Source organism: Accipiter gentilis, chromosome 26 (assembly GCF_929443795.1).
Source record: "Accipiter gentilis chromosome 26, bAccGen1.1, whole genome shotgun sequence".
Taxonomy (NCBI): domain Eukaryota; kingdom Metazoa; phylum Chordata; class Aves; order Accipitriformes; family Accipitridae; genus Astur; species Astur gentilis.
Window position 1 is genome coordinate 1,425,487 of NC_064905.1, and position 26,425 is coordinate 1,451,911.

Here is a 26,425-nt window from a genome sequence, read left to right on the forward strand (position 1 = left end):
GAAATGCCTAAACATACAATGTTTTTACTACAGCTGAACTGTGACCTTCCAGCCTGCCAATACAGATAAACACACGTTATCAGGTAAATCACGCAGAAGGGAAATTTCCTAAGGAGACTCTTGAAGCCCCACTTGTAGGAAATGATGGCTATTAACTCATTAAGTTCTGTCTGACTCTGTCTTTTTGTATGTGAGCTCTCCACACAGCTGTAAGGATAATTAGTGTCCTTTGGCTTGCTGAGTGTTAAGGAGTATTAAAATGCTTAGTTTGTATGGACAACGAACATATTTGGGGGCTGGGAGAAAAACACATAGAAATGCAAGAAAACCCCCTTAGTCTTTAAGTTGGCAGAATCCTGATTCCAGGGTAGATGTGATGGCTTTGTTGTGTTTGGATACAGTATATCAGATGGCTTTGTGATAAATGTTACTGACTTCATCTGGTGAGTGGATTTGTTTAGGCAGAACCAGATTAAAGGCTCAGTATCCTGTTCTGAATTAGATTTCAATAATACAGATGTGTATGTGCACCCTGTTAGACTGGCAAGAGTTTTCATGCAAGAGATACTGTACCTTAAGGATACCCTCTATTCTTGCACGTTACTATATTTGTGTGGTAAAATGAATAATATAAAGTCACTGTCATTGTCTTGTGTCCTGTCTTCAGCCTAATATGCTCATGTCAAAATGGCATGACCACACACCATGTTGTTTCAGCTGTGCTGTGGTGGCACTGCGGTCCATAGACTGTTGTAACCCTGTACGCTTCAAAGCAGGTTTTGGACTATTCACTGCTACAGGGCGTTCCCCAGTCAGAGCAAGGATGGTTCAAAAATGATTTGAGGTCACCTTCAGCTGTTTTTTTCCTGCCAGGAACAGGAAAAGAGCATTGGGTCCATGCCAATGTTGTTTGGAATGAATGTTGCATGGGCTTGTTGGGAAGGAGAAAGGATTTATTTGTCAAATAGGGCTTAATTTATTATGTACAATGTGAAAGCTCACATTTTTGTATTGCTGGAGAAAGACAGTTGATTAATAATTTGGAAAAAGGCCAAGACACACAACATTCACCTTTGTAATTTATCATCTCAAAGAAACAAAAGTGATATAAAAGGTATCTGACCAAAATATTTGATTAAGCAGAAATGAAAGCTGGTTCATATTAATGCATTTAGTATGAAAGGACTTGCTAGGACATTGTTATTACCAACAACAAACATGTAACAAATTTGAAGTTGATAGTTAAGACCTTAGGAAATTTACAGAAAAGCTACAACTGATAAGATAGAGGAACTTCCACTTTAATAATCACTTCAAAAAAGAGATTTGAGACTAGGGAGGTTAAGGTCACTAAAACAACTTCAGCAGTTCCTGGAAAGAACGTAAAGTCAAATCTTCTTCATCATTAAATAAAGTCTTAGGGGGAAAAGAAGTGTACAGGTTCTTCTAATTCTTGGTTAAACATCACATTGTAAAAGTAGTCATACAACCTCCTTCACAAAGATTCCATGTGTCAAACCTATTACACAGATGGTCTCAGAGACAGTTCTGATGTGTCATGTATACACATTTCTTTGGCTCTGTAACATGGACGTACTGTATAAGTATGAAAAAGCTTAAAAAGGATTCATGCTTTCCAGTGGTGTTTATTTTGCTGCCAGGCAAGAGAAAGACTGTCAAGCAGTGTTCTTTAGCTTTTGAACCAGGAGAGCCTTAGATCAGCACATATGACACATTTTATTTCACAAAATAGTACAAAAAAATTTACAAATACAAAAAATTGTACAAACAACATTACAGAAGATGAAGAATCATAAAAGAATAAGAAGTATAGGCAATGCTGTTCATTTCATGAAATGGCTGCAAAAGTAAATGCAGTATTCTTCATTACTACTACAAAGGTACAGAGCAGTCAGCTGAGACTTACTGAATAGCATTTTCTGGTCTGGCAAAATGTTGGAGAACTCCCTTTAGATTATTTACTTTGTTTTCTCTTCCTGCCCTCTTTCACCAGCAGGAGACCTAGGATTTCTCTGTTTCTTCTCCTTCCTTCTTTCCCCTAGCCTCCTCTTCCAAGGGATATGGAGTCCCTCTCAGCTGGTTTTTCAACCCTTCTTTGTAGTAATGCAGATCCTACCTCCTTCTTTACCCCAAACATCTTTACCTATTCAACTGGACAGCTCTGGTGCAGAATACATGATGCTGAGGCTTAATCAGATCTATGGTATTGGCATTGTTTGTGTGTTATTGCAAAAATTTGTGTGTGGGTAGGTGTGTTAGAAGTGTGACAGGTCCTATGTTTGTGATACTGCACTTTCAGAGTGTAGATAAGAACATTTTCATCAGATTTGAGGGTTTTAGCATCAATGCATGAGCATTGAGCTTTCCCCTGATCACAATCCTTTAAACACTTAAAAGGAGACACTAAAATGTATGTACTGTTCCTATTAAAAATTGGGAGTTTTGTAAATTACAAAGAATTTTCAAAGTTTAAGAAAAAAGAAACCAGCCAAGTTTTAAGACTTTCTCTCATAGAAGAACCTTATTTGTGTTGCATTCATTATGCTAGAAAATTGTCCTTGTCAGGGTAACATACATAAACATTTCAATCTGATTAGCTCAATCTTGTCAAAATCATGGAAATAAAATGAAAAGTTGCTTCATACTGCAAGCCTAAAGCCGGGGACAGAACTTGACTTAATATTTGCCTGTATAAAATATTGTGATCTACCATTCTACCATATTAATTCAAAGAACCAAGAACTAGTCACCAGTGTGGTGTTTTTCAGCCTTTATGTTGTGATATTGCAATAGAAAAAAGAAACATAATAGTGAGGACTTTACCAGTTTGAGAACTCCCTGCAGTATTATTTACTTCTGAACCATTCTTGACAGCTTACCACAAATTTGGCACCAGCCCTTTCTGATTTCCCATTTTGCTTATAAGTTCATAGTTTAGAAAAACTTTACAACTGTCTTATGAGAGTCACCCCATTTCCTGGCAAAAGGGAACAGGTTGTTAGACCCTCGCCTTGAAGAAGACTATGAATATTTCTGAGACCAGATTCTGCACCCTGATTGAGGAGTCCTGTGGTATCTCTACCCAGGCAATTCAGTTCACACCTGTTCTTGCTCTAGGGCAGTGTCTGCTGATCAGCCACATTGCACACATACATACATACATACATACATGCTAGTTGGTTCTCAGGTTCCTCTTTGGAATGCACCAACTCATTCCCTCCATGAGGAATCCTGGACACAGTTGACAGTATGGTTTGCTAAGATAACCAGCAAGGATGTGCAAACTGCAAGGCTGACTCCCCCTGCCCCAGACACTCCTCTAACCTTATCCCAAAAGACTTGACACCCTCAAACATACTCTTGTGCTATGCAATACACATACTTGTGTTTCATGCTATAAAACACTACAGTGGGCTGCATCACAGCAATCTCTCATTCCATGCACTTTAAATTCAAAAGAAAAATATAGAATAACTGTATTTTAAGGCACAACATGGGATCCAGAGCATGTTGGGCCCAGCAGTATGTGGAGAGAGTCAGTGCATCCTAGCATTGATCAGGCTGGAGAAGAACCAGTCGGTAACACCCAGATGAGCAGCCAGGCAACCAAGAGTCAACATAGAGTGAGACTAAAGCCATAGTTTTCAAATAGGAAACTGATATTCACTGAGTGCTTGTATTTAATGATGCTTTAAGCTTTTCTTGCTATTTTGACTTTTTCAGAACCTGAGGCGGGAGAGGTGTCCCCCCCAGTGGGAGCTGGTGTGAACAGCAACAGCTGGACCTTTAAATTTGGACCGGGCAATCCCAAACAAGGTGGTCCTGGTGAGTTGCCAGACAAATTCATTATCCCAGGATCTCCTGCAATCATCTCCATCCGGCAGGAGCCACCAAACAGCCAAATTGACAAAAGTGACTTCATAACCTTTGGCAAGAAGGAAGAGACCAAGAAAAAGAAGAAAAAGAAGAAGGGAAACAAGACTCAGGAGAAAAAAGAAAAGGGCAACAGCACCACTGAGAACAGTGACCAGTGAGGGGTTTATACTGAAAGAACCCACTTAGCCAGTTTTTGTAATAATGGCAGATTTCTCCTATGTAGCAACTCCCAACTTCTTCCTACTGTTAACAGATTTCCTGTATGTACAGACTTGAGAAAATCAGCAGGAAATTCACAGTGTCTGTCTAAATTGCTTAACAGGTTTTGTCTTAAAAGCTTTATTAAGTCTGGTGTTAACTCTTTTTCTCCACTCTGGCTTGTTTTCAGAATCTAAAAAGCAGACACAAGTTTCCTTTCTCCTACGCCGAAAAGGAGAATCTTCACAGTACAGCCAGTGAGAGGTTGGACTCTGCACTGTGGTTCCTGTGCTCCTGTCTTGATGACACTTACAGGACAGGTTTAAAAGTTTTAATGTTGTGCACCCTCTATCTGATTGGAAATATTTGTGTGCAGATGTCAGCTAGGTGATATGAGATCAGATAATAAAATGCAAGAAGAGCTGGTAAATATGCAACAGAGGAAACACCTAATGAACACAAATGTTCAAAGATGTTCAGGCTGGGGAGGAAATGTCTGAAAGGAGATGACCAGACTTTTCAAATCTTGAGAAGTCACTGTGTGGAAATACTGAGTCCTATACATGACGTATTGTACACACTCCTGCAAATAAAAACCTCACATTTACAGCTCTTTAAGATACCATAAATTTTATCTCTTACCAAGCAAGCCATTGGGAAAATTGACCCTTAAAGCCCTGCATTACCCTGGCAAGGCTAGCCCTCAGAGTGTAAGAAGGGCTGGGCTGACATCCCAGGAATGTAACTGTGATGCTCTGTGTCCCTGTTTCCACTCTGACATTATTTTGCACATTATGTCTCTGAAAAGGTCAGAGTTTTTCCATGACACGTATGCAAAAGAAAGAAAGAAAAAGAAACGTTAACTATGCTATTTGTTATTTGAGATATTTATTTATAAAGAAATATAGCTGTAAATGTTAAAGAAATATGATGCCCTTTAACCCAAACAGAAGTCAATCTAGAGCCATTATGACTTACAATTGCTGCTATTAAAGTGCTTTAGAAAAATTGCCTGAAACATCTGTATTATATCGGCCACTTGCCAATAACAGCTTTATTCTGTCGGGTGACTTGGGGGCTGCCTTTTGCATGTATTAATAAATACAAGAATATCTTCTCTCTCTTTTTTTTTTTTTGCATTAATCTGCACTTTGAATACACCTTTGCAAACAAACTGTTCTAATATGAAGAAGCAGAAGCAAACTCCTCACACAAATGGATTTACTAACCTGCTAGCTCTGTGCAGTACCTTTGTGTTACCTCCCACGCACCCTTTTTTGATTTTAGTTTTACTTTTCTATGAGATTATGAATTTTTGACCCTACTAACACTCATTATGTAAAATTCAAGTACTGTATGTATGCTGTATGCTCTTATAAGAATCCTGAAATATTTATTCTGTGCTTGTGTATGTGAATGTCAATGCAACTATTATTAGAGTGGACTTTAAGCTTTACCGTTGAATGTAAATTCATTATTTCTTTTTGTACACTTGTGAAAAAGTGGAGTAGTGTTAATTTTTTAAGCCACTGTTGATTATCAGTTTTTTGTGTATGAAACACAAGTAAAATATCTTTCTTAAATCAAGCCATGCATGCATTTTGGGATTTATTGGTAAGAATCTGTGAAGCTAAAGCTCTGTGAATTACTAAACCTAAGGGTATAAATGGAGTATTGAATATGGTTGCTATAAAAGCAATACATGTATTTTTAAACAGAATATAGCTGATGAGGGACTTCCAAGGGGTTTTCTACATTATAGTACATTCACAGAATAAAGCTCAAGTGTCGTCTTAATAGGAACTGTCTAAGCAACTACATAGCTCTAAAATATCTAACAGGCCCTTTAATCTTGGATCAAAGAGAACAGCTGGATTTCTTGAGACATGCCCTGGATGTTTTGAGTTTCCAAACTGCTGACAGTTCAGAATAAGACAATTTCTATTCATTTTTAAGAACCTGCAGCAAGTCTTAAAACATCACAGAAGGTAAAGCTCTAATAAAAGAATTCATATCTCGAAGCATAAACCACCAATGGCCTCATGTGGTCTCTTTAGAGTTTTCTTTTGCTACCAGTCTTGTTTTACTGGCAATGTGAAAGATGCTACTTGAGGAAGAGAATTCTTGATTTAGTTTTAAAGGCTAGCCAAGAGGAAAAAAATTCAGATTTGGGGAGGGATCTGTTCCTTTATGTAAGCGTGTTATGCCAGTACATCCAGACTTACTTTTGTATTTGGTGACTAATACAACAATTCCCAAAATGTTCATAAACTGGAGTTACAGTGGTAACTTAAACACACAGAAGGATACTGTTGGTTTGTACTCATCATAAAGTAGTTCTCCATAGTGCCTCTGGCAAAAATCCAGCACAAAGATTTAATTCTTACAGGAATCTTTAACATTTGATTATTTTTAGATTTTAATTGAATTATTTTTTTTTTCTTTTGAGTGCTTGCATTTTCCTCTATACAGGCCAATCTGGTTCATTCACTTTTCATCAGTGGTCATACACAGCTAGTTTTCCAAGGTTTGCTTTTATCAGAATGAACCAAAAGCAGCAGTATGTCTCTGATTTGCCTGTTCTAACACAAAATTTGCCAATGCTGGCTTTGTTGCAGGGGCTTACTGCAGGAGAACTGTACGCCTGCATGACTTGGTAGACAAAAGCAGAATATCTGAAAATAAGTATTCCAGTATGGAGATCTGATAGAACAGAGAAAAAAACTCTCAAAGGAGAGGAGACGAGATGCTCTTGCTGAAATTGTCTAAGAAGAAGCTGGATTGCACTAGTAGAATATACATTACACAGATTCACTGTGGTTTTGGAAGGTTGAATCAGGCACCTCACCATATTTTAAAAAGATTTTTCTGTATTTGAACCCCCTAGTACAATTGGAATGCTGAGATATTGTAAGTGAAATTTGGCTATTTCAAAACTAGTATACAAATTATACCACTGACATCCTTGATTTTGGATGTCCAGGAGGAGGAGAAACCCTCAGCATGAAGTATTTTTGGAGGACCGGGGGGGCAGGAGGGCAGAATTTATAGATTCTACCACAGTTTTGGGGGTTACTGTTTATATACCACACAATGGGAACTGAGAATCAGAGGTGGGCAAGATCAACAAGAATCAAGAAACAAAAGATTCTTTTATCCTCTTGCTGACAATGAAATGGGAAAGACAAAATACACTGCAGAACTTATTAATAAGGAAATTACAGTTCGGGGGCTTTTTACTACTTGAACAATTTATTTCTCTCAGAATCCATATATTTTCTGTGAGCATATTGTCTTTGGAAGTCTGGGGTTTATGCATACAAGATCAGTGGCCAAAACTATTGAGCTTTTATAACAATTAAGCCTGAGTTATGTTGTATATTAATTACATCCTGTCATTAAAAACCCCTCATTTTACGTTTGGCTTCTAAGATTTATTCTTGTGCAGTTTCTTTCTGCTCAGTATTTGGGTCATTGTACATCACAGGAGGGGGATCCAGTTAAAGTTTTCCAATGATCTTACATAAGGGGAAGAACATAGAACCCAAAATGCATTTCCCAAATTTCATATATGAAACTCCCTTACGGAATTAATTGCAGACACCTTTGATATCTTTTAGGATCATCTGTCATTTCCTCTTCTTCAGTCATTTGATGTGTTTCAAGAACCTCTTCCATTTTTGGAAAAAGCTGTTACACTGTTAATTGACTTTCTCTCCAGGAGAAATGTGAGTAAGCTACCTTTATAGAACAGTGCTTATTAGTACATGATACAGTGATAAAGTTTCTATAGGATACATAATTCATGTTGGCTGGTCAAAAAACTTCAGCCTGCCCATTCTAGGGCTTGACAGTCTCAAGGTTCCAATAAGCAGCATTTCCTTGAGGAAACCTTATTTTATTAGCTCCCTAATCTATATGTAACATATTTAGGTACAAAATGAGTTAAAGAATCTTCCTGTTTCATGCCACTAAACACTTCAGTTAGAGCTTTCTGTGTTTCTAAACCCACTTGTTCTCAAACTGTAATTACATTCTTAAAATGTAAAGTCATTTACTGCCTTTCCTTTACACATTTTGCCTCACATTTTAATCCAGGTGATAGCCAAGTTTGTTTCAACAACTGGTTAAAATAAATCATGTACGATCTTCCTTCCCTATCCTGTTGTCGTAGCAGCAGTTTTGTGGATCTTATATAAGACAAGTATTAAGAAAGGAGCTGAGCTGTTATCCTCATTTGAGTCCTAAAGAATGAGTAGGTCGCTCGGTTTTGCTGTTATTTATGTTTGGAAACTACTGGCCATTCCTTGACACAGACACTTTTTAAAGATAGTGCCAAAAGTCCCATGTTCTGTTAAGGCTCCTGTAAATATGCAGAAGTATCACCTTGATCAAAAGTTTCACTTTCGTAAGTGTACATTGAAGCCTTTGGTTTCTTCCTTCACGTGTCTCTGAGGGAGAAATGAGTGAACAGCTGAACAACATTTTGATATCAGCACACATAGTTGAATCTGCATAAAGGAAATATATGCTCTGGAAAGTATTGGACAGGCTGAAGACGCCAAGAAATGTAATAATAAAATGTGTATGCGAAGAACTTGGTATGGTGGCTGGTATATATTAGGCACTATATGATGCTCACACATGCCTGAGTGGTTGGCTTTGCACAGTGCTCACACACTTGGACATACCAAGAGTACATAGAATACTTGTAATGAAATAAATGCTTTATCACATTTTAATGACCTTGTGCAGCTTAAACCAGCATGCTAGAAAATCAGTATTGCTAGCATATAAGTTAATTTTCCATTAGCTCTTGGTATGGGGATGCTCTACTCTCCTGACTTCTGGCTCCTCTCTGGGGCCTCCATCCATCACTAGAGGATCCAGTGATACTGCTCTCCATTTGCAGATAGGTATGTGTGTACATATATATATATATGCAAGCATTTATACAGATATATATAAAAATCTGGGACCTGGTTATGTTGTTATACAGAATACTGCAACACCTACTGTCAGTGGTAATAGTGCTTAGGTAAAGCCTATCAATGCAACTCTATCTGATTTTTCAAGGTGATGCTATTATGGTGCCATTATGCACCTACTTCTGGAATACGTGTTGTTCAGGTGCCTTTGGCTCGCTTAGAGAACTAATTAAAGGAATCCTTCGGCATGAAGTACAACAGAATTGCTTCTGCCACGTGGTGAGAAAAGCATATCTTATACTGCGCTGTGGATTCCCTTTCACATCCCAGGACTGCCTCCATGCAATCACTCTGACATAAGTTTTAACATCAAAAGATGACAGAGATGTAATGAAGTAAACATCTTTCAGAAGCCACACAGCTTGGCAAATATTAAAAATGTTTGCCTGCCAGTGGCACCCAGAGCTAGGTAAGTGTTGTCTGAAAAAGACAGCAAGTAACTCATCCACACTTAAGAACTGATGTCTACAGCATATTACAAGACAGACATGCTAGGCTTGAAAACTAGATGTTTTTAAAACCAGGACCCTGACAAAGAGTTGGAGGCTGGCCTTCATACCAAGTAGAGCAGCCATAAGTCTGTTGTCACTCCCACCACTCAACTCACTTGTCCCTCAACATAATGAGCTCCATTGTGGTGGAGAGGAGCGGGACATGTCATGAAGAGATAATCGCATGTATGCTGTCAGGTGCGTAAGGTTATGCTACAGGCACATACATACAGGCAATAAGGCACATAGACCAGGTGTTGGATGCACCTATGGGGCTTTGTGTTAGGTGAAAGGTGAAAGCCCATGTTGCCAGTGTGCTGTTCCAGCAGGAGCAATATCTGAATCTCCTACCAAATGCAAGACCTTGAAGGGCTGCCCTATGGGCCCAGCAGTGGGTATTGTGTCAGTTCTGGGACATTACACATGATTTCAGGCTTCAGCACTGAGATGAGATAACATTAGAGCTGGCCCTGGCAACCCTGTTCCAGCTCCTTCAGTGATATTTTATGGAAGGTTCAAGTGTCTTGGCACCCCTTGAGCAGCACTGAGGAGAATTAGAAAGTGCTTGCCTGTTAATTACAGGAATGGTGCCACACAAGAAGCCTGACAAGACATAATAGTTATTACAACACATCAATCACAGCCACCCTAGACTTTTAATCCTGCAATAATTTTCCTGTTAGATAGATCCTTCACCTTTTCTGGGACTCAAATTCCATTCAGTGCAGCCTCAGTGGGAAAAATGTGTGTGATTCTGTAGGAAGCTAGACTGAAATGTGTGGAGATGTAATTCTATGTCCTAACTAAGCCCATACTGTATCATAGCCTTCCTTTAGAAAGATATATATCAGTCCCTACCTTGAAGAACTTCCTTTCTCTCAGTGTTTAAAGAATCCTACCTGAAGTGTCTCTACCTGTGAAACAGTGTGCTAAGCAGTTACAAATCAAATCAGTTCTGTACACTAGGACTTAAGGCTTTTCAGACATCACCACTCCTACCCCCAGATTATCTACACTGTCAAAGCCATTACTGACTGGTGTCTGCCTTCCTCTTCATCACCTATGGTGCAAACAGCCTTAGGCTCAGTGAGGACCCAAGACCTCATTCCCATAGGCTGTCCCAGGAGGCTAAGGCCCTGCCTAGAGCAGTTACATCAACCTGGCCCTTCCCAGATGCTGTGAAATCCAGCTGCAGGCAGCTTCAGCTGGGACCAGGGCTGAACTTGCTCTCAACTCCCTACCTTGCAGTGTGGAAATTACCTGGGGTGCATGTTAGATAAGGGACAAGCTTAACACCATGAAATTCTGTTTGTCTTAGGTGCCTAAAAGGGGATTATGCAACATTTAGGTACTGACATTGGAGAAAGTGATCCACAAAGCTCCTGATGGGTGTTCACCCAATAAAGAGGTGTGTAAATTGTTAGACCTGTAGATTCATGAAGTTCTTTGTAAGACTGAATTTAAGCTGCCACCAAGCATCACAAAAGCTACCTTGATCTTTCCAAAGCCACATGTAACAATCTCTTGTTAATCTGCTTCACTGCAGTTGCAATATAAATGCAATCCTGAAGATAAGCTGCATCTTACCCTGAAGGGTGACTGCACTGAGAACTGGCAGGTGCAGGTACTTCCCTCTGTTATTAGGGAGTAAATAGCACAAAAAGGTGAATTCAGTTTTATTTTATCCACAGGCTGCCCTCACACACGCATGGGGACGTCTCAGCTGGCCACGTAGGGTCAGATTCTGGCCAGCAGCATAAGCAAGGAGATATTTATTAGCCAGAAAGTAGTGGGAGTGTTATGTGGGTGATTTTTTCCACAACATTAGAAGATACCAGAGATTCAAAGTGTGACGGGTCAACCCAGGGCAGTAAATGTACTTACTTTCAGTCAGAGGGAGGGACTATTCTGCCTATAGATCTTGCTAATGGCCCCCTGGGTCAAGCAAGCTTTCATAAATGGACAGCCCGTATCATCTGCAAAGCTGTCAAATATGCTGTTTGGCTGATGGTAGGAACTGTTGACCTGTGAGTTACATTGCTCCAGTTGTTTGTACCTAAGAAAAAATTAAAATTCCTGTCAAGTATCTTTGCTTAGGCCCTTATTGTGCACTGCTGGGCTCCCCCTGTGAACCTGGCAAGCCATGTGGGTGTTGCCATTCATTAGTATGCACACAGACTAATGCAAAGCAACCTGGAAGTAACAGGTTATTGCAGTGCTATAATGCCAAAACCTCCACAACCTGATCAATGTTGATGGTGCAGTTAGTTCTGTATTGATTAATTTACAAAGTGAAACCCCTACAGCAAGTGAGTTTTGCATCTAAGCGCTCACTGCCACAGTGCCTACCAGAATCGTGCGGCTGTATAAAATAGGTCACAGGCAAACCACAGGTATGAGCACGTGCAGCCCAAATGGTACACTGCAATTAACACTTACAGGATGGCTGCACACCCTGCAGGGTAGACTCTGGCAAATTTTTGTTATGCTAAGTTTTGTCCCTCACCAACAGACTAAAACTCTTAACCCCAGAGGCTCTTGTCCATGCTTCCTGACCTCACTCTGCAAGGTGATGTGTATGCTCCACCATATATAACTATATTGTTGACTGTAGCTGCCAGTGGGCTTTGGGCTACTGGTACCTGCTCTGCATAGAGGCATAAGGCTGCCTACAAAATCCATACATGCTGCTAACCAGTGGTGGGATTATGGTGGCAAATGGGCCAGCTGCCCTGATGCTCGCTCACCCACCCACATGGCAAACAGTGATTCAGTGATTCAGCCCATCCTGAAAACTCTCAAGGTCTTTTCATGTCTCTGCAGCTGGGTGAGGTCAGGGCTGTCATTACTCTCCTCTGATAAGGTAGCTCAACCAGAAGTCCTATGTCCTCTTTTAAATGCATGGGGGAGATTATGCCTTTCTGTATTTTCTACATACTGTCAAAACAAAAAAAAAGGATTTGGTGATAAAAACTGTGTACTACTTCCTCCTGCCCTAGTCCAGCTCCCCTAGACTCCTCCAAGAACTTGTTTTTGAAATGTAGAACTGTGCAAGTTCAGCAAGACTGAATTTATGCCCACATCCAGACACACCTTCAAAATGAAGAGACTGTCCAAACGCTTCCTGTCTAAGCCTATCATGTCAGCTTCTCTTCTGCTCTCCCACCCACCCACCAATCCCAAGCTCTGTTTCAGAAAACTGTTTAAAACATTCTGAAAAGCCATGCACCTTCCTTCCTGGCAACTGATGGCTCACAGCTTTTTAGCCATTTGTAAAGTTGAGTGGCCAAGGGCTGACACAGACCAAGGTGGCAAACATCCCCAGCCTCCATCAACCAGTATCCCAATCCTTCCCTGGCATGCGTGACCAGCACTTATATATCCAGGGACAATCCCAGCTGATATGCAGAGCATCAGCTCCCAACGGAACTGGTTCTCCAACTAGTCCAAAGCCCTTTTCAATACACAGCTGTTATGGATATGATTCCTCTTGTCAGACACATGACCTACATTCTTGATCATACAATGTAATAATGCCTTTGGACATGGTAAAGTATATGTGTCTCGGTTGCTCTCAACCTTCAAAACCAGTTCAGGTTAGTCTGTATAATTGATCTAAGTGTCTCATTTTCTATTCTAATAGTATGTGCCATCTGCATGTTTTTCCTTAAACAATTTTATATCCTCTTCTACATTATTAATTTAGCAGCATTTGGTGAAGAAATCCCCTGGAGATGCACAGAAGATCCCAAGAGAAGGATTTACACTTAATTGCTGTATTCTGTTGTAAGACATTTAGTAGCCAGTTTACTGCTTTATTATATATGATCACTGTTGTATAAAACTAAGGCACACAAATGGATTTGTTTTAGCAGTATTGTCTGTAAATCAGGCCCATGAGCCATTAAAAAATTGTATTGCATTTATTTGACAAGACCCATTTTTCATAAAACTGTGGTTTTATTCTTTACTGTTTGCATATCATACCAGTCTTTCCTTAATTTTTCCTGGCTCAAATTTCAGGCCCTTTCCCCTATAATATTCTAGCTCTTGCCATTTGGCCTCTTTCACCAGTTTCTCTCCAGAGTTCCAAGAGGTGTTAAAAGAATCAGTCACTGAAGGGACCTGAGACAATTCTTGTATCGTTCTTGAACAAAGGTATCTATCTCACCTGCCATCAACTCCAGGTTCACTTACACATGCAGAAATGTAAACGGATGCTCACTTATTACACTTTGTAGTATTTTATCTGTTTTGACTGTTATCATGGAAGAGGTTTACTTTATTCTTAGCATAGTAGAGCAACAATTTCAGGTGAAGCTTCTGGCCCAATATTTTAATAAAATAACAATTACTAGTGAAAAGCCATGCACATTAGAAACCTGTCTAGAAATATTCTCATTTCTTACAATAATTTTTGGTAGATACTTATCTACCAATTTCTCATCCCCTTCAAGGCTCTGTAGAATGAAGCTCTCACAGCTTCTCAGGGCTTGTTTCTTATCTCCTATTATCTCATAGTTATCCTTATATTGACAGTGTGGTGTACTGAAGCTAGGGTTCTAATGAAATGTTTTAATTGGACCACAGTGAAGTGTGATATTCAATATAATGCCTCTGCCAAATGCAGTTTAGTGGAGGTAGGGAAATGTCACAAATCTAATTGTCAAGGCCATGTACATGCTGCTGCAAACTGAGTCCTAAATCCTACTTTCAAGTATCTCATTCCCCAGTCCCTCATGCAAAAGACTAGAAATTTTGCAGTGGTTTAATTTTCAATTGCTCACATAATCAGTACAGTTCTTCTGAACTGTTTGCTTTAATATGAAATTACATATATGACACACTTTTCCTTTTTTCTCAAGAACCCTGATTGTCTTTTTTTCAGAAAATAGTCTCACAGAAAGTGTCAGAAATTATTAGAGAAGAATTGGAGCTTTTGACACATGAAAAGATGTGGGAGGGAGTTGCAGGTAAGGGAGCTTTTCTGTAAATGTGAAGAGAAATGAAAGAGTTAAAGACCTTGATTTCTGAACTATGAATGTTTCATTTCACCATTTTCAGCTCTTTGAGTTGTGGCAGTTCACATTTCTCTGGCTGGCTGGTGACTTAGGACAACCCCTTCAAAATGCAGACATGTTGTCAAGATTGTCTTCTGTATGACAAGGACAAGCATGAAATAGAAATAAAATAGGAATTTGATCATGCAGTGGGCAAATGTCACAAGGTCTTTCATCAGCCTTTAGCTTTTAATAGTAATGAAATATAACATGCCACGATAAAAGCTGGGGGCAAGTTTGCCTTCGCTGGTATGTTTTAAAAGCAGTGCATTATTACATACACTGCTTTTCTCAGTCAGTACAAGACATTTTCTGCTACAGTCACATAGATGGGCTTCTTCCTCAAATACGTCCAGCAAGGTCACTGTGATCATATCACTGGGGTTTTTTTCTGCTAATATAAGATCATGGGGACTCACTTTGAATATGGCTAAGAAAAGGCACACATAGACTCGAGGCATTAACAGACACTATTTCTTTTCCACCCGAGCAACATTAATAACAAAGCGTCTGTTCTTTGTATGTTTCTGCTGTGGGCAATGACCACACCAGATCCTACAAATAAATGAGAGTGTGAGCGGCTGCACGGGCATACTGCTGTCAGAGAAATGGTCCAAAACTGGCAATTTTAGGTAGTTGCCTGCTTAAGAAGTCCAGCACCGTTAGAAAATACCTGGTAGTCCCACTAAACATACACTGCCAGGGTGTACATCCTGAACAATGAAACACAATTTTATATTTATTTAATGATTATTTTTTTGTCTGAAACAGCTGATCTGGAAATTGAATACCATTGGGAGCAAATGAATTGCTCTCCTGGTCTTATTGTTTTGATTCAGGTTAGAAATCTTACATATTACTAACCTAGTTTCTTCATTTTGTGACTTTAAAATTCAATCCTTTAATGCTTTATCTAATGCGGTTCTCACTTATGTAATTTTTAAAAAGATAATACATTATTTTTACAAAAGATTTTTGGCATTTAAGGGGCAGCTGAGCTTCTTTTAATGCACAGCTTAATATATTTCAGACTAGGAAAGAAGGTTATTCCATGTCAAACCCTTGAGGATAGAGGAAGTGGAAAAAAATGCTTTTAATGAAAATGTAAAGGAATAATTTGGTCACAAAAAAGAGAGATGAAAACACCTACTGAATAGTGTTTGGAGGTTCCACGTCTTAAGCACCTAATAACTCAGGTTTTAGTATTACTGTGTAGGATAGCAATATTTTTTGGGCTATGAATTTGAAGCTCCTTTGTTAGATTTTTGAATTCTGGGAGAATGATTTGTCAAGCTTGTAAAGATCTACTTCTCACACTTAAAAATTGAAAGACGAGTGAACAGGTAAGACATCCTCTAATGAGAAAGACTGTCTTGGGCCACAAAATACCTGCTTGTAGTTCTGCTGGTGGGAGGCTGAACTTCAAACATTGGTATCCTCCAAAATAGGCAAGGATAGCAAAGATTTGCTAGCAGCGCTTTCACCTCTGTAATGTGAGCTTCCTGATACTTGCAATTCTGAAGCTTTGCCTTTATATCCCTGCAGCCTGTCTTTCAGCCCTGAAGGCTTCATCAGGCTCTGGGACAGTGCTTTCACCTCTGCACCAAAGTCCTCTAACCCTCCAGACCTTACACTAACGCACTGCAAATACCTGTTAGATCTGACAGGCTGGATTTGTGGTGGGACACTGATGGGTTAATTGGCTTTCCTTTTCCACCTCCTGCTTTGTAGCTTTAATCTAAATCATCTAGGGACCACATTGCTCAATAGATAACAATAGGAGGCAGTGGTCATTTAAACAGCTAATGAACATTACCCAAGGATGGGCAGCACAAAGCCTAACAGGCAGTTAGCACTGCAATATCTGCACCTCATTAAAGCTTGCTCTAATCAACGCTATTAGTCTAAACAGTGGCAATGGGGAGACTGGATGGGGCCTGGTGAAACCATATTGTTACAGTTGGAAAAGTATTTGGGGTTTCCTTGTGAAGTCACTTTTGCCCAGTGGTGGCTTTTTCAAGTTGATGTGTGCTGTCAGCTGTGGATCCTTTGAGTAAATCTGTGTGCATGTAAGCCTGCCTCCTTATTTGCTGTGCTACAAGGCTAAACTCCTAATTTATTGTTAAGTGTTGGGATGGGGGGGTTGCTGTAGTATTAAATATTAGGAAGATGCTTAAATATCTTCCTTCCTCTCCCCCCCCCCCCTTTTCCTGGTAAATAAATGAGTCACATGAATTTATTTGCTCCTCTTATAAGACACAAGTGTTTATAATCATTTAGGTTCTGAAATCCATGTTTGGAAGAGAGAGAAGGAAGAAAATAAAATTTATCCCATTATATTCCACTCCCTAGTTATCATTCTGCACTGGCAGTGTCAGAGAAGGACATGAGTTCAGGAAGGTTTCAGTCTGAATAGGTCTCTAAAGCATCAGCCACTTTCAGACCTGACTGTGTGACCTCAGTCCTAAACAGGCTGGGCATTTCATGTTAGGAGACAATGAGTAAGCTGGAGGTGTATCTCCACCTTTGCTCTTGCCTTTTGGCAAGTAGCAGCTCTTGACTGCAACAAGGATGAAGTATTTTTTTGCATTTGAAATCTCTATTTTGCCTAGGGGGGAAAAAAGACAGAATTTAAATTAAGAAGAAAGTGCTTTCACCTAAACTTAAAGAATCTTTAATTTAAAGAAAATGAATTGTTTAATTTTGCTTATTCTCCTTAAGCCTGGTAGCAATATTGCAGGAGAAACATACTACATCAAAAAGCATGTGGGCTGGGAGGGTAACTGCAAAGACAGTGGAATAAACAGCTGAGCAACACGTCCTTTGAATTGGTACCAATTAGTTAAAATGTTTCAGTTAGGCTAAGAAACAACCAGTTTGATTCAGCCTATAAAAGATACTGAATGGCTTGTTCCCTTCCCTAAAGGGCATTACGGAGTCTGGGGTGCAAAAGGAAATGAGAGAAACTTCAGGTTTAAGAATAACAAAGCCACCAAGCTGTCTGTGGTTTTCACAGGCAATGGTTCTTTTAAAAAAGGGGAGAATTTTGTCTGTGTATAATCTCAAATTGTTTGTTGCTTCAAAATCTGGTAGTATGTCTGCCTCAAAAAGAGGCTAGGTATTAGGTAGGTGTGGTAAGCAGTTAAAAACAATTTAGTAGTTCCTATAGTTAAAAATAATTATAGGAGTATTGTTACCAATATTTCATAAAAATTAGAATTTAACATGAGTCAGGCTTAGTTAAAAGGGAAAAAGACTGTAGAATAGGAGTTTGAAGCTTGCAATAGTTATAGAAACCTAGGAACATACAAAATATCCAGTAAGGAATTATAAAAGAATAAGTATTGTCTTAGATTGGTTAACCATAGAAATTTAGATAGATTTGTTAGATTGTAGTGTTTTGCTTTAATGAGCAAAGAGAGAGATCATTGTGGACCTTAGCTCTGTGGTTTACAAACCCTACTTTGATCAAAAGACCAGTTAATGGGATAAGTAAGATTAACCAATGGATGTCATAGTATAAGAATATTGATGAGGTGATGTAACTGGGGGCCAATCACTAGAAACGTTAAATTTAAGAATTAACATTGAATGTACTTTTATGTAAATGGCAAAATTGTACTGCGCAGAATCGTATAAGAAAGGTCAACTATCGGACAAGGTGAGGAAGACTATGGAAGACCACCAGAGGGCTTATGAAGACCACCAGAGACTTTACTATGCCTGCGTAAAAGGACATTTACATATGCTAATGATCTTTCGGACAATTGATGATTATGTATGATATTTCCCAGAAATCTAGTGAATATGTATGACAGGTGTATATTTAACCTGCATGATTAAATCAGGCCGGTGCACACACTAGGTGGAGTGATCCCCTGTGTGCCCAGCGCTGCAATAAAGAAGTGCCTGCTTCTTAACTTCTCATTGCTGTTAAGGAGTTTTATTCCGGATTTCGGCAACAGTATGACTTTGTGAAAGCCTGCATTTCTTCTTTCCAGTTGTAGACATCTTAAAGTGGAATAGTTATTAAAAGCTGCTTTTTTGTTTATTCAGTGACACAAGTTTATTCAAAGACTGGTCTGCCCCTACAGTCAACAAAGGACAGCATTGCTGGAGGGCAACTAACTCTTCTGAGTGCTTTCAGAAGGGAGTTATCACTTGCAGATGCTCGTTCTTCCCTTTTAAGAGATCAAATGATCAAAGTTCTTTTTCTTTTCCCTTTTCAGAAGGGAGGGTGTATGTGGGATTACTTCAGATGAAGTAACCAACTACTTAACTGGCTAAAGTCATGCAACAAATGTCTCAAGAAACTCCTAAAACTCTGACTGAAATTCGTTGGTTACAAATAAGGCTGTGCTGATCACTGATGCTCTGACAAATTTACTGAAGCTACCAAAAAGAGAAGAGAGACACTGGACAAAGCCTTTCCAGATATTTTGATATTTTGATATTTTAAAATTTTAAAAAATGGTACTCAGTTCCAAGAGGGTGATAGCAAGTTCTGAATTTAAGAAAATATATTTTAAAAGCCCACATCAGAGAGAAGCTGAGGAATTATATGAAATCACAAGATGAAGTAGGTAATTCAGTGTTGCATTAGAATCAGGAAATTGTTACCAGCAGAGCACTAGCTCCATACTGCAGAAAAAAGTTTCAAGTAGTATTTGATATTGGTTATGGTCCTCATTGTGCTGAAGTTACTTCATTCAAGAAATCAGTTGTTTTCTCTCACTGTGAAAAATTTTTAAGAAGGCCTTTGTAAGATGGGACCTTACATAGCTGGATGTTGTTTCTAGAGTCTGAACACCACCTTTCAAGCTTTTTTTCTGACTAGCATTGGGTAAGAAATCTTGGCTATTTTTGAATAATATTCTAAAAGAAAATCCCTTCTTTTCAAATATGTGAAATGTTATGCCTGCTTACGTAGTCCCCAGTGTTGCAAATTGTTCTAAATAATTTTACTCTAAATCATAGGTATGAAACTATGCTGCTGAATACTGCTGTATTCACAGTTAGACTTTCCAGATTAATCTCTCTTTTCTTTTCTGTAATAGATTTTAAAATCACTGCTTAAGTTTTTATGCTTGTAAAAAAAGCAAACATAGAAGTCTCACTGAAAAACAAATAGAGTAAACCACTAATTCAGAGAGGCTTGAAGGATCAAGTAATGTAAATTGTGAATAAGGCTACTGTTTCTTCATTCGTGTAAAGAGTATTTGTAGTTTTGGACAAGACACTTGAAACCAATAGCTTTTTCTAGATAAGATGAAGCTTTTAGAAATTCTGGGGCTTGAAGGTGGCTGTAGCCAAATGAGAAGCCTGTTGCACCCTTGGAAGTAGGAGCTCCATAAGCAGGATATAATTAATATCAACTTGTTTTGAATTCAAACATGAGCATACTCATATTGCATAACTATCAAACACTGTATAAGCATTTTTGTACCTGATGTCCTAGTAAAAGTAGTATTGCCATTGCTAGGAACTGGTCTTGGGCTTTATACTAAATGGGCCAGACTCCAGTCCCTGCCTGTTAGGTTTGTTAGCAGCTTGTTACAAGAACTTTGTGTGAATTCAAACTTGAACTAGTTTAGCTATGTACACAATTTAAACATAGCATAGCAGTGAAGGCATTGGAAATATGGGCACATGTTGAAACAGAGCCCCTAGAACTATAAGTCAGTAATGAGTTCATTATTGGTGATCAACCACTGGTGATTAAAAAGGCACACCCTGGAAAGCTGGGAAAAGATTGCTTTTGCTGTAGGGTGGCAAGGGGGCAGCAGCAGTGGTTTTTCAAGAGATTAAAAAAGAAAAAAATACACACACACACACACACACAAAAATCCCAGTGCAAAACAAAAAACAAGCAATAGAACAAGACACCCCAGCATGCTGCAGCGCACAAATGAATGGTTAGGAACAGCCTAGAAACTGAAACACTTATAAAAGGAGGAAACACTGAATTTAGGGGGTGCAAAGAAAGTATTTTCCTCTTTGATTCCTGCTTCCCCCTTCTCAAAACTGATCACTTTTACTTCATGGTCTGAGATCATCAAGGACAGGAGCCCTTGGCCCTGACTATATGGCAACTTCTTCATGGTATTGTACACTTAGAGCTAATTAAGATTGTTGTTAAAATCACTTATTTGAATGTGTGGTGATGGTTATTAATAATAAGTACCAACAAACGTTAGCTATGTTTATTGTTAACATCAGGCAAATAAAGTGGGGTTGATTTTAGTGTTTAAAGCTGCCCTTGTTTATCTGTCTTCTAAAAGCTCCCATCACAGCAGTCTCTATTTCCCTAACTAGTACAGTTGTATTCAGTTGCAATGTGGTAAGGGGTCTACTAAGGAATTTTATTCTCAGTAGTGAAGGAATCAAATATCTAATATTTAATACTATAACTATATATTTCATGTTACATGGGACAAATGGGAAATGTGTGGGCAAGATTTCGAAAACCTAGTAGGACTTATCTCGCCAAATCTGAGAAGTCTGCAGCATAGATAACTGCATGTGATCTAATCTTTGAGTTTCCTTTCATATTCAGTGGAGGCAAATAAACTCTTCTGAAATTCTAGTCATTTGTCCTATCTTCAAGTGAGATGAGGTGACCCTTGAAGGCCTGTTTCTGCCTCTTTGTAAAGAGAGCCCAGACAATGAACTCCAAGGTGACAGTCTGCACCATGAACACCTCCGTTTTGACAGGGGAATCTCACCCTTTGGCTATTAGACGTGGCTGCTTCTGCAAACTTGTCTAAAAAGTTCCTCTTCTGTCTCTTCATAGGGGAAGCTACTAAAATCTTGTTTTAGAGTAAGAAAACCCAGCAAGATTACTCGTTTGCTACTCCTAATCTTCTCCAAGCAATCCAGTTTTGGGGGTTAAGTAGATATTGGTTAGTTATGAATAAATCAAGTAAATGTGTTATGCAAATTTCTTTTTTTTTCTGCTTAAATTGGTGTTCTCAGTTTCCCTACTCCTTAAGCCGCCGTTGCCCCCTGCCCCCTCCCTCCCCGCCTTATTTGGATCCCATCAGAGTATTGTTTGACTGTAGGAGGAATGCAGTTTTCTGTGTTAATGAAAAGGTTAATAGGTGGTTATTCTGGGGAGCAAGGTATGATGGCAATGCAATTTATACTGGGTAAAGGGAGAGGATGACTAATGGAATGAAAAATCAGGCCCTTCTAGGGGTCACTAGCTCATAATATAGGACAAATAGGCACAGAAAGAGACAGTGCTGTAGAAGCAGTTGTAGGGGTAATTATCTGCACTATAAGGGAAGGGAGGAAACTACATTCAGGCATTGAGGGAGCCATGGGAGTGCAGTGAGATTCCTGAATCTAAAATATTTCCTTTTCTTGTGATTGAAAAGCAATTGCTAACTGAACAGGCTGGAGCTGTCGCCTTAAGAGGGCGTGGCGACCTGGTTCAGGAACGGCACGGCGACCAACCCCAGGTCGCTCGGTCCATCAGCTCGCAGACACCAACGTGGTGGACGGCAAATGGCGTTTATTGGTGAGTAACACAGCATTATATAACTTGGGGTTACAACATCACTTCCGTCTGCTTGCATCATAAACTAAACGCTATTGGCTATCAGGAGAGGGGCTTTATCTTTCCGTACAGCGCGATATCTTCCGGCCGCCTGGCCCTGACTACGTACATGGAGCTCAAGAGATGCAGACATGAAAAACTGCAGTGGAGGAGATTTATAATAGGTCTGATCCCTAGCACAGGTCTTTGTGCTACTCCTTTCCAGGATCTTTTTGCTGCTGTGAGCCCAGTACCACCTCAAACTCTTCTAAGCTGCTGTGGCCAATGCTTTATGCCATAAGAGATGATTTGAGAAGCAGTGGGGAAAAAGAACACTGTAACAGGCCATAGATTAAAAAAAATACATTAAAAGGAAAAAGTATTTGCCACCAGTTTCTAGCCTGTTGCAAGAAGATAATACATGTATGTAGGAGTGTACCTGCGATGCCAGCTGCTCTTAGGAGCCTTGCTCAGAGGATGTGTGCTTGCATTTGCACTCAAATAGCTTCCAGACAAGGGAAGAAATAAATTTAAAGTGACAGCTGCTAGAATTCAAGGACTAGGAAAGACTTGAGGGATGTATTCTTCTACAGATTGCAGACAGATTAAAGGCATGGAGTAAACACAGGTGGTCTACACTAGCTCTGTGTTTCTGACTCAATGAAGAAATGTTACACTCCTTTTGCATATATTCCAGCTCCATCACCATCTCCCCGACCTGTTGTACGACTTGGGAACATGATGCAATATGCCTCCTTTGGCTTAATCTAAATTATGGTAAACATTGCATGAAGGTACAGCTAATGAAAGACCAAATACTGTCAGAACATTTTCTGCCCCCTTCTCTTTCCCTCTCTGTCACCAGGTTAGTGGTGTGCCTGTGGAATCTCTGAACAATTCCAGCTCCTGAAGTCTAGCATACCAGCCTGCCCTTCCCAAGACTCATGAAATAGATCCCTTGTGGCCTCTGCAGACCTTAGTGTGTACTTTTGGTCGTTTCATACAAATACAATGGGACTCAGTCCTATTATTATGGAAAAGAGTAAAGAGCACACATCCCAACCTGTCTCATTTTTATTCCTGATCTGTTGCTGGTTTTTTTTCTCTCAACGAATAACTTCAATTACTAGGTGGAAGCTGAAAACTTTTGGATTGGAAAAAAGTGGTTGTTCCTTGATGTAATAAAGGGACTGGCAGTTGGTTAACTGCCTAGTCTGGCATTTAAAAGGAATCGTTTCCTATCTAGACACAGAGCAAAGCACAGACACTCCTAAAACTGTTTAAAAACAGCTTGTTCTTGCTGGTGGTCTTTGTGCTATCAGGGGTTCTTTGCAGTGGTAGGGGAAAAGCACTTTGATTTACTTTGCTGCTACTAGGTATCTGAGGTCTTTGAGAGCACCTGATGGAATAGTCTTCACAAGCATAAAATAATGGAGTTCAATATATAAACTTCTGAGCTCCTCAGTCATTAATTACTGCAGCAGTTGAGCTGGCTTATCTTTGGGCCAGCCTGTTGTTCTGGGATGTCTTATGCAGCTTCTGTTCAGACTGCTTTGCTTTGTAATTCTTGGGATCTTGGAGGGTTTTTTTTTGACAGATCTGCCTTATGATAAGTACCTATCTAATTAAGTCTGCATGGACAATCTTTTCTTGCATCTCTATCCTGTTGTAATAGTATTTGGCAGACATTATTTCCTGCCCATTATCTCCCAACTTTTTGTCTTGTGGTTGCAAGATCCTGTGTTAGTTAGAAGTACAATTCTCTCACCTTGCTGTATGCATCATTGGTTGCTTGTTAAAATAAGGGACCTGCAATGCACAAAAGTGAGAACCAAGGTTTTGAAAGGAGTTGTTGAAGCAGTTATTAATCCTTGGGAAAGAAAGCATATGATATATTTTTAAAATTTGAACAACTCTGCTTGCTACTGGCATTACACAATAAAAGTCCCACAAGTGGGCAGGTGAAAGATTGAAAATTAAAGATAACAAAGTCATTATCACAGCTCCATATAAGCAGATTATTTATCTGTTTGTTTGGTTGTTTGGTTTTTTTTAATTTAATTTACTCAAAGCACTTGCCTTGGACCGCTAGAAACTTTTATAATTTTTTTGAAACATAAAAATCCAGCAAACTTGGTGTCCTTAAAAATCTACAAAATTCCTTATTCCTCTGCAAAGTTTAAAGCTCCTAAGATCAGTGTTATAAAACCCACTAACCACTTTACATGTTGAGAGACTAACATTGCGTTTTGTCATACCTGGGAAGGAGGTGAATTCAACACACAGGTCATCAAAAGAAAATATCAGGGGAACTGTTTCCTCCCATTTGAAAAGATTGTTATGTGTCAAAGCAGCTCAGTAACTAAGAATTCACTCAGTGTCACTTGGGGGGAAAGAGGATTTCCAAGGTAAACAAGACACAAACAACTGAGCTTTATAGATAAAAATCAATAGGTTGAAATTCACAAGTGTGAAAACATTGCATTTCAAAATATAGGTATGATGTATTCTCTGTGGGTGTTGTTTGACATACAAGAATTTTGGAAATTAGAGAAGTCCAGTGTCAAAAATACTGTAGCAACCTGTTGACAAAGTCATCGACTGCTCTAGCAGGATCTGCCCTGTATTAATTTATTTTTGTATTCTTTTCTGGTTCATAATGAAACACTGTCATCAAATAGTGCTGCTAATGATCCTTGTTAGTATGTGTGTAAATAGCCAATTATGTCAAAGATGGCTGGAATACACTCAATTATATAATTTACCAAACACTTTAGAAAGCCTCTCAAGAATTCTTGCTAACTCTGCTATCAAGATGCTCACCAGTGTGAGGTCAGAAGCACAGCCTGGTCCAGTATCATTACATATAGGGTATGTGTAGATGTAGTGGTAAAATTACATCAAAGATGCAACCTTCTACCTCACTTGAAACATTAAATACATGCAGCTCCTATCCCTGACACATCAGCCAAAATTGTTCTTAAAACTTCTTATTGAAGGGATCCAACTACCTTGCCAGGTAGCCTGTTCCAGAGCTTAACTATCCTTATAGTAACAAGTTTTTCCTAGTGTGTAATGTAAATCCTCTTTGCTGCAAATTAAGCAGATTTCTTCTTGCCCTCCTCCAGAGGACACTGAGAACAATTAATCACTGTCTTTGTTGTAATAACCTTTGATAAACTGGAAGACTCTTATCCCCTTCCTTCAACCTCCTTTTTTATCATCTAAACAATTCTTCTTTAAAGATTGTAGTTTTTGAAAAACCTTATTTTTCTCAATCTCTGTTGGATATTCTCTATGTCTATGCTTCTTTAATGCTGTGCCCAAAGCAGGAACCAAGATCTCACTAGTAACAAGTAGAGCAGAATAATTACCTCCCTTGCCTTGCGTACAACACTTCTGATAATATACCCCAGAATGAGAATTTTCCAGTTTTTTAAAGTGGCATCTCATAGTCTGTGAACTACTATAACCCCAGATATTTTCTGCAGTACTGCTCACTCATTCATTTCCCCATTATGCTCTGTTATATTTGCTCTGACCTTCCTGACTGTACCTTTTTGAATATGTCATTATGAAATTGTGTCTTATTTCAGACTCTCCCTCCCAAATTGTCAAGACTCTTTTGAATTCCAAAAAGCTTCCCTTTTTCCCTGTCCCAGGTTGGCATCAGCTAAGATTTTGTGTGCATTACAGTAGCATACAAGGAGCTAGTAAAACAGCTTTGTAGAGTTGGATGCATGACAGACTCCTTTAGGAGTATACATGACATGTCATCACAGACTGACAGTAAGCCATAGTTTAAACATTGAATTTCTTCAGAGTCAGTTACTTATGAACCTTATGGTGATTTAATCTAAACCATTTCTAGGGTGTAACCAGGTTGCTTTTTGAAGTTTATGTGCTGGAGTTTGCAGATAAAATTGTCAGGTTGAACGTTGAGGCAGGAAGAAGGAAGAGATCAGGTATGCAGTAATAGGTCATTAAAAGGTGACTGTTGATCTACATGGTATCATGAAAAGAAACCATACTGGAGACAAAGAAGATGAGGCCAGGCACAAAGATTCACAAAGGTTTTCTGGAGGAAGAGGAACAGAGGAAAATTAGCAGACAGTTAGCAGAGACATACTGTTGAGGTTGGGAATTAAGTGTGAAAAGAGATGCAGTTTTCTTTAGTCAGGAATGGACCAGATTTGAAGGACAAAATTAATTTAGAAAGATCATGTTACCAAAAGACATTGCAGAACTGCT

The 26,425-nt window shown here is 39.2% G+C and overlaps 1 protein-coding gene across 15 annotated transcripts in view; it reads left to right on the forward strand.

Annotated features, from left to right (window-relative positions):
- Positions 1-5,682, forward strand: part of LOC126051048 (protocadherin alpha-C2-like) — a 162,677-nt gene extending 156,995 nt beyond the window's left edge. For 12 of the 15 annotated variants that reach the window (XM_049829711.1, XM_049829706.1, XM_049829713.1 and 9 more), the window contains one exon: positions 3,745-5,682. In XM_049829711.1, the coding sequence (XP_049685668.1) occupies positions 3,745-4,055 (311 nt within the window). In that variant the 3' untranslated portion in view covers positions 4,056-5,682. The remainder of the gene's footprint in view (positions 1-3,744) is intronic. The other 3 variants (XR_007509708.1, XM_049829716.1, XM_049829718.1) reach the window with 2 other exon arrangements.
- Positions 5,683-26,425: the final 20,743 nt, after the last annotated feature.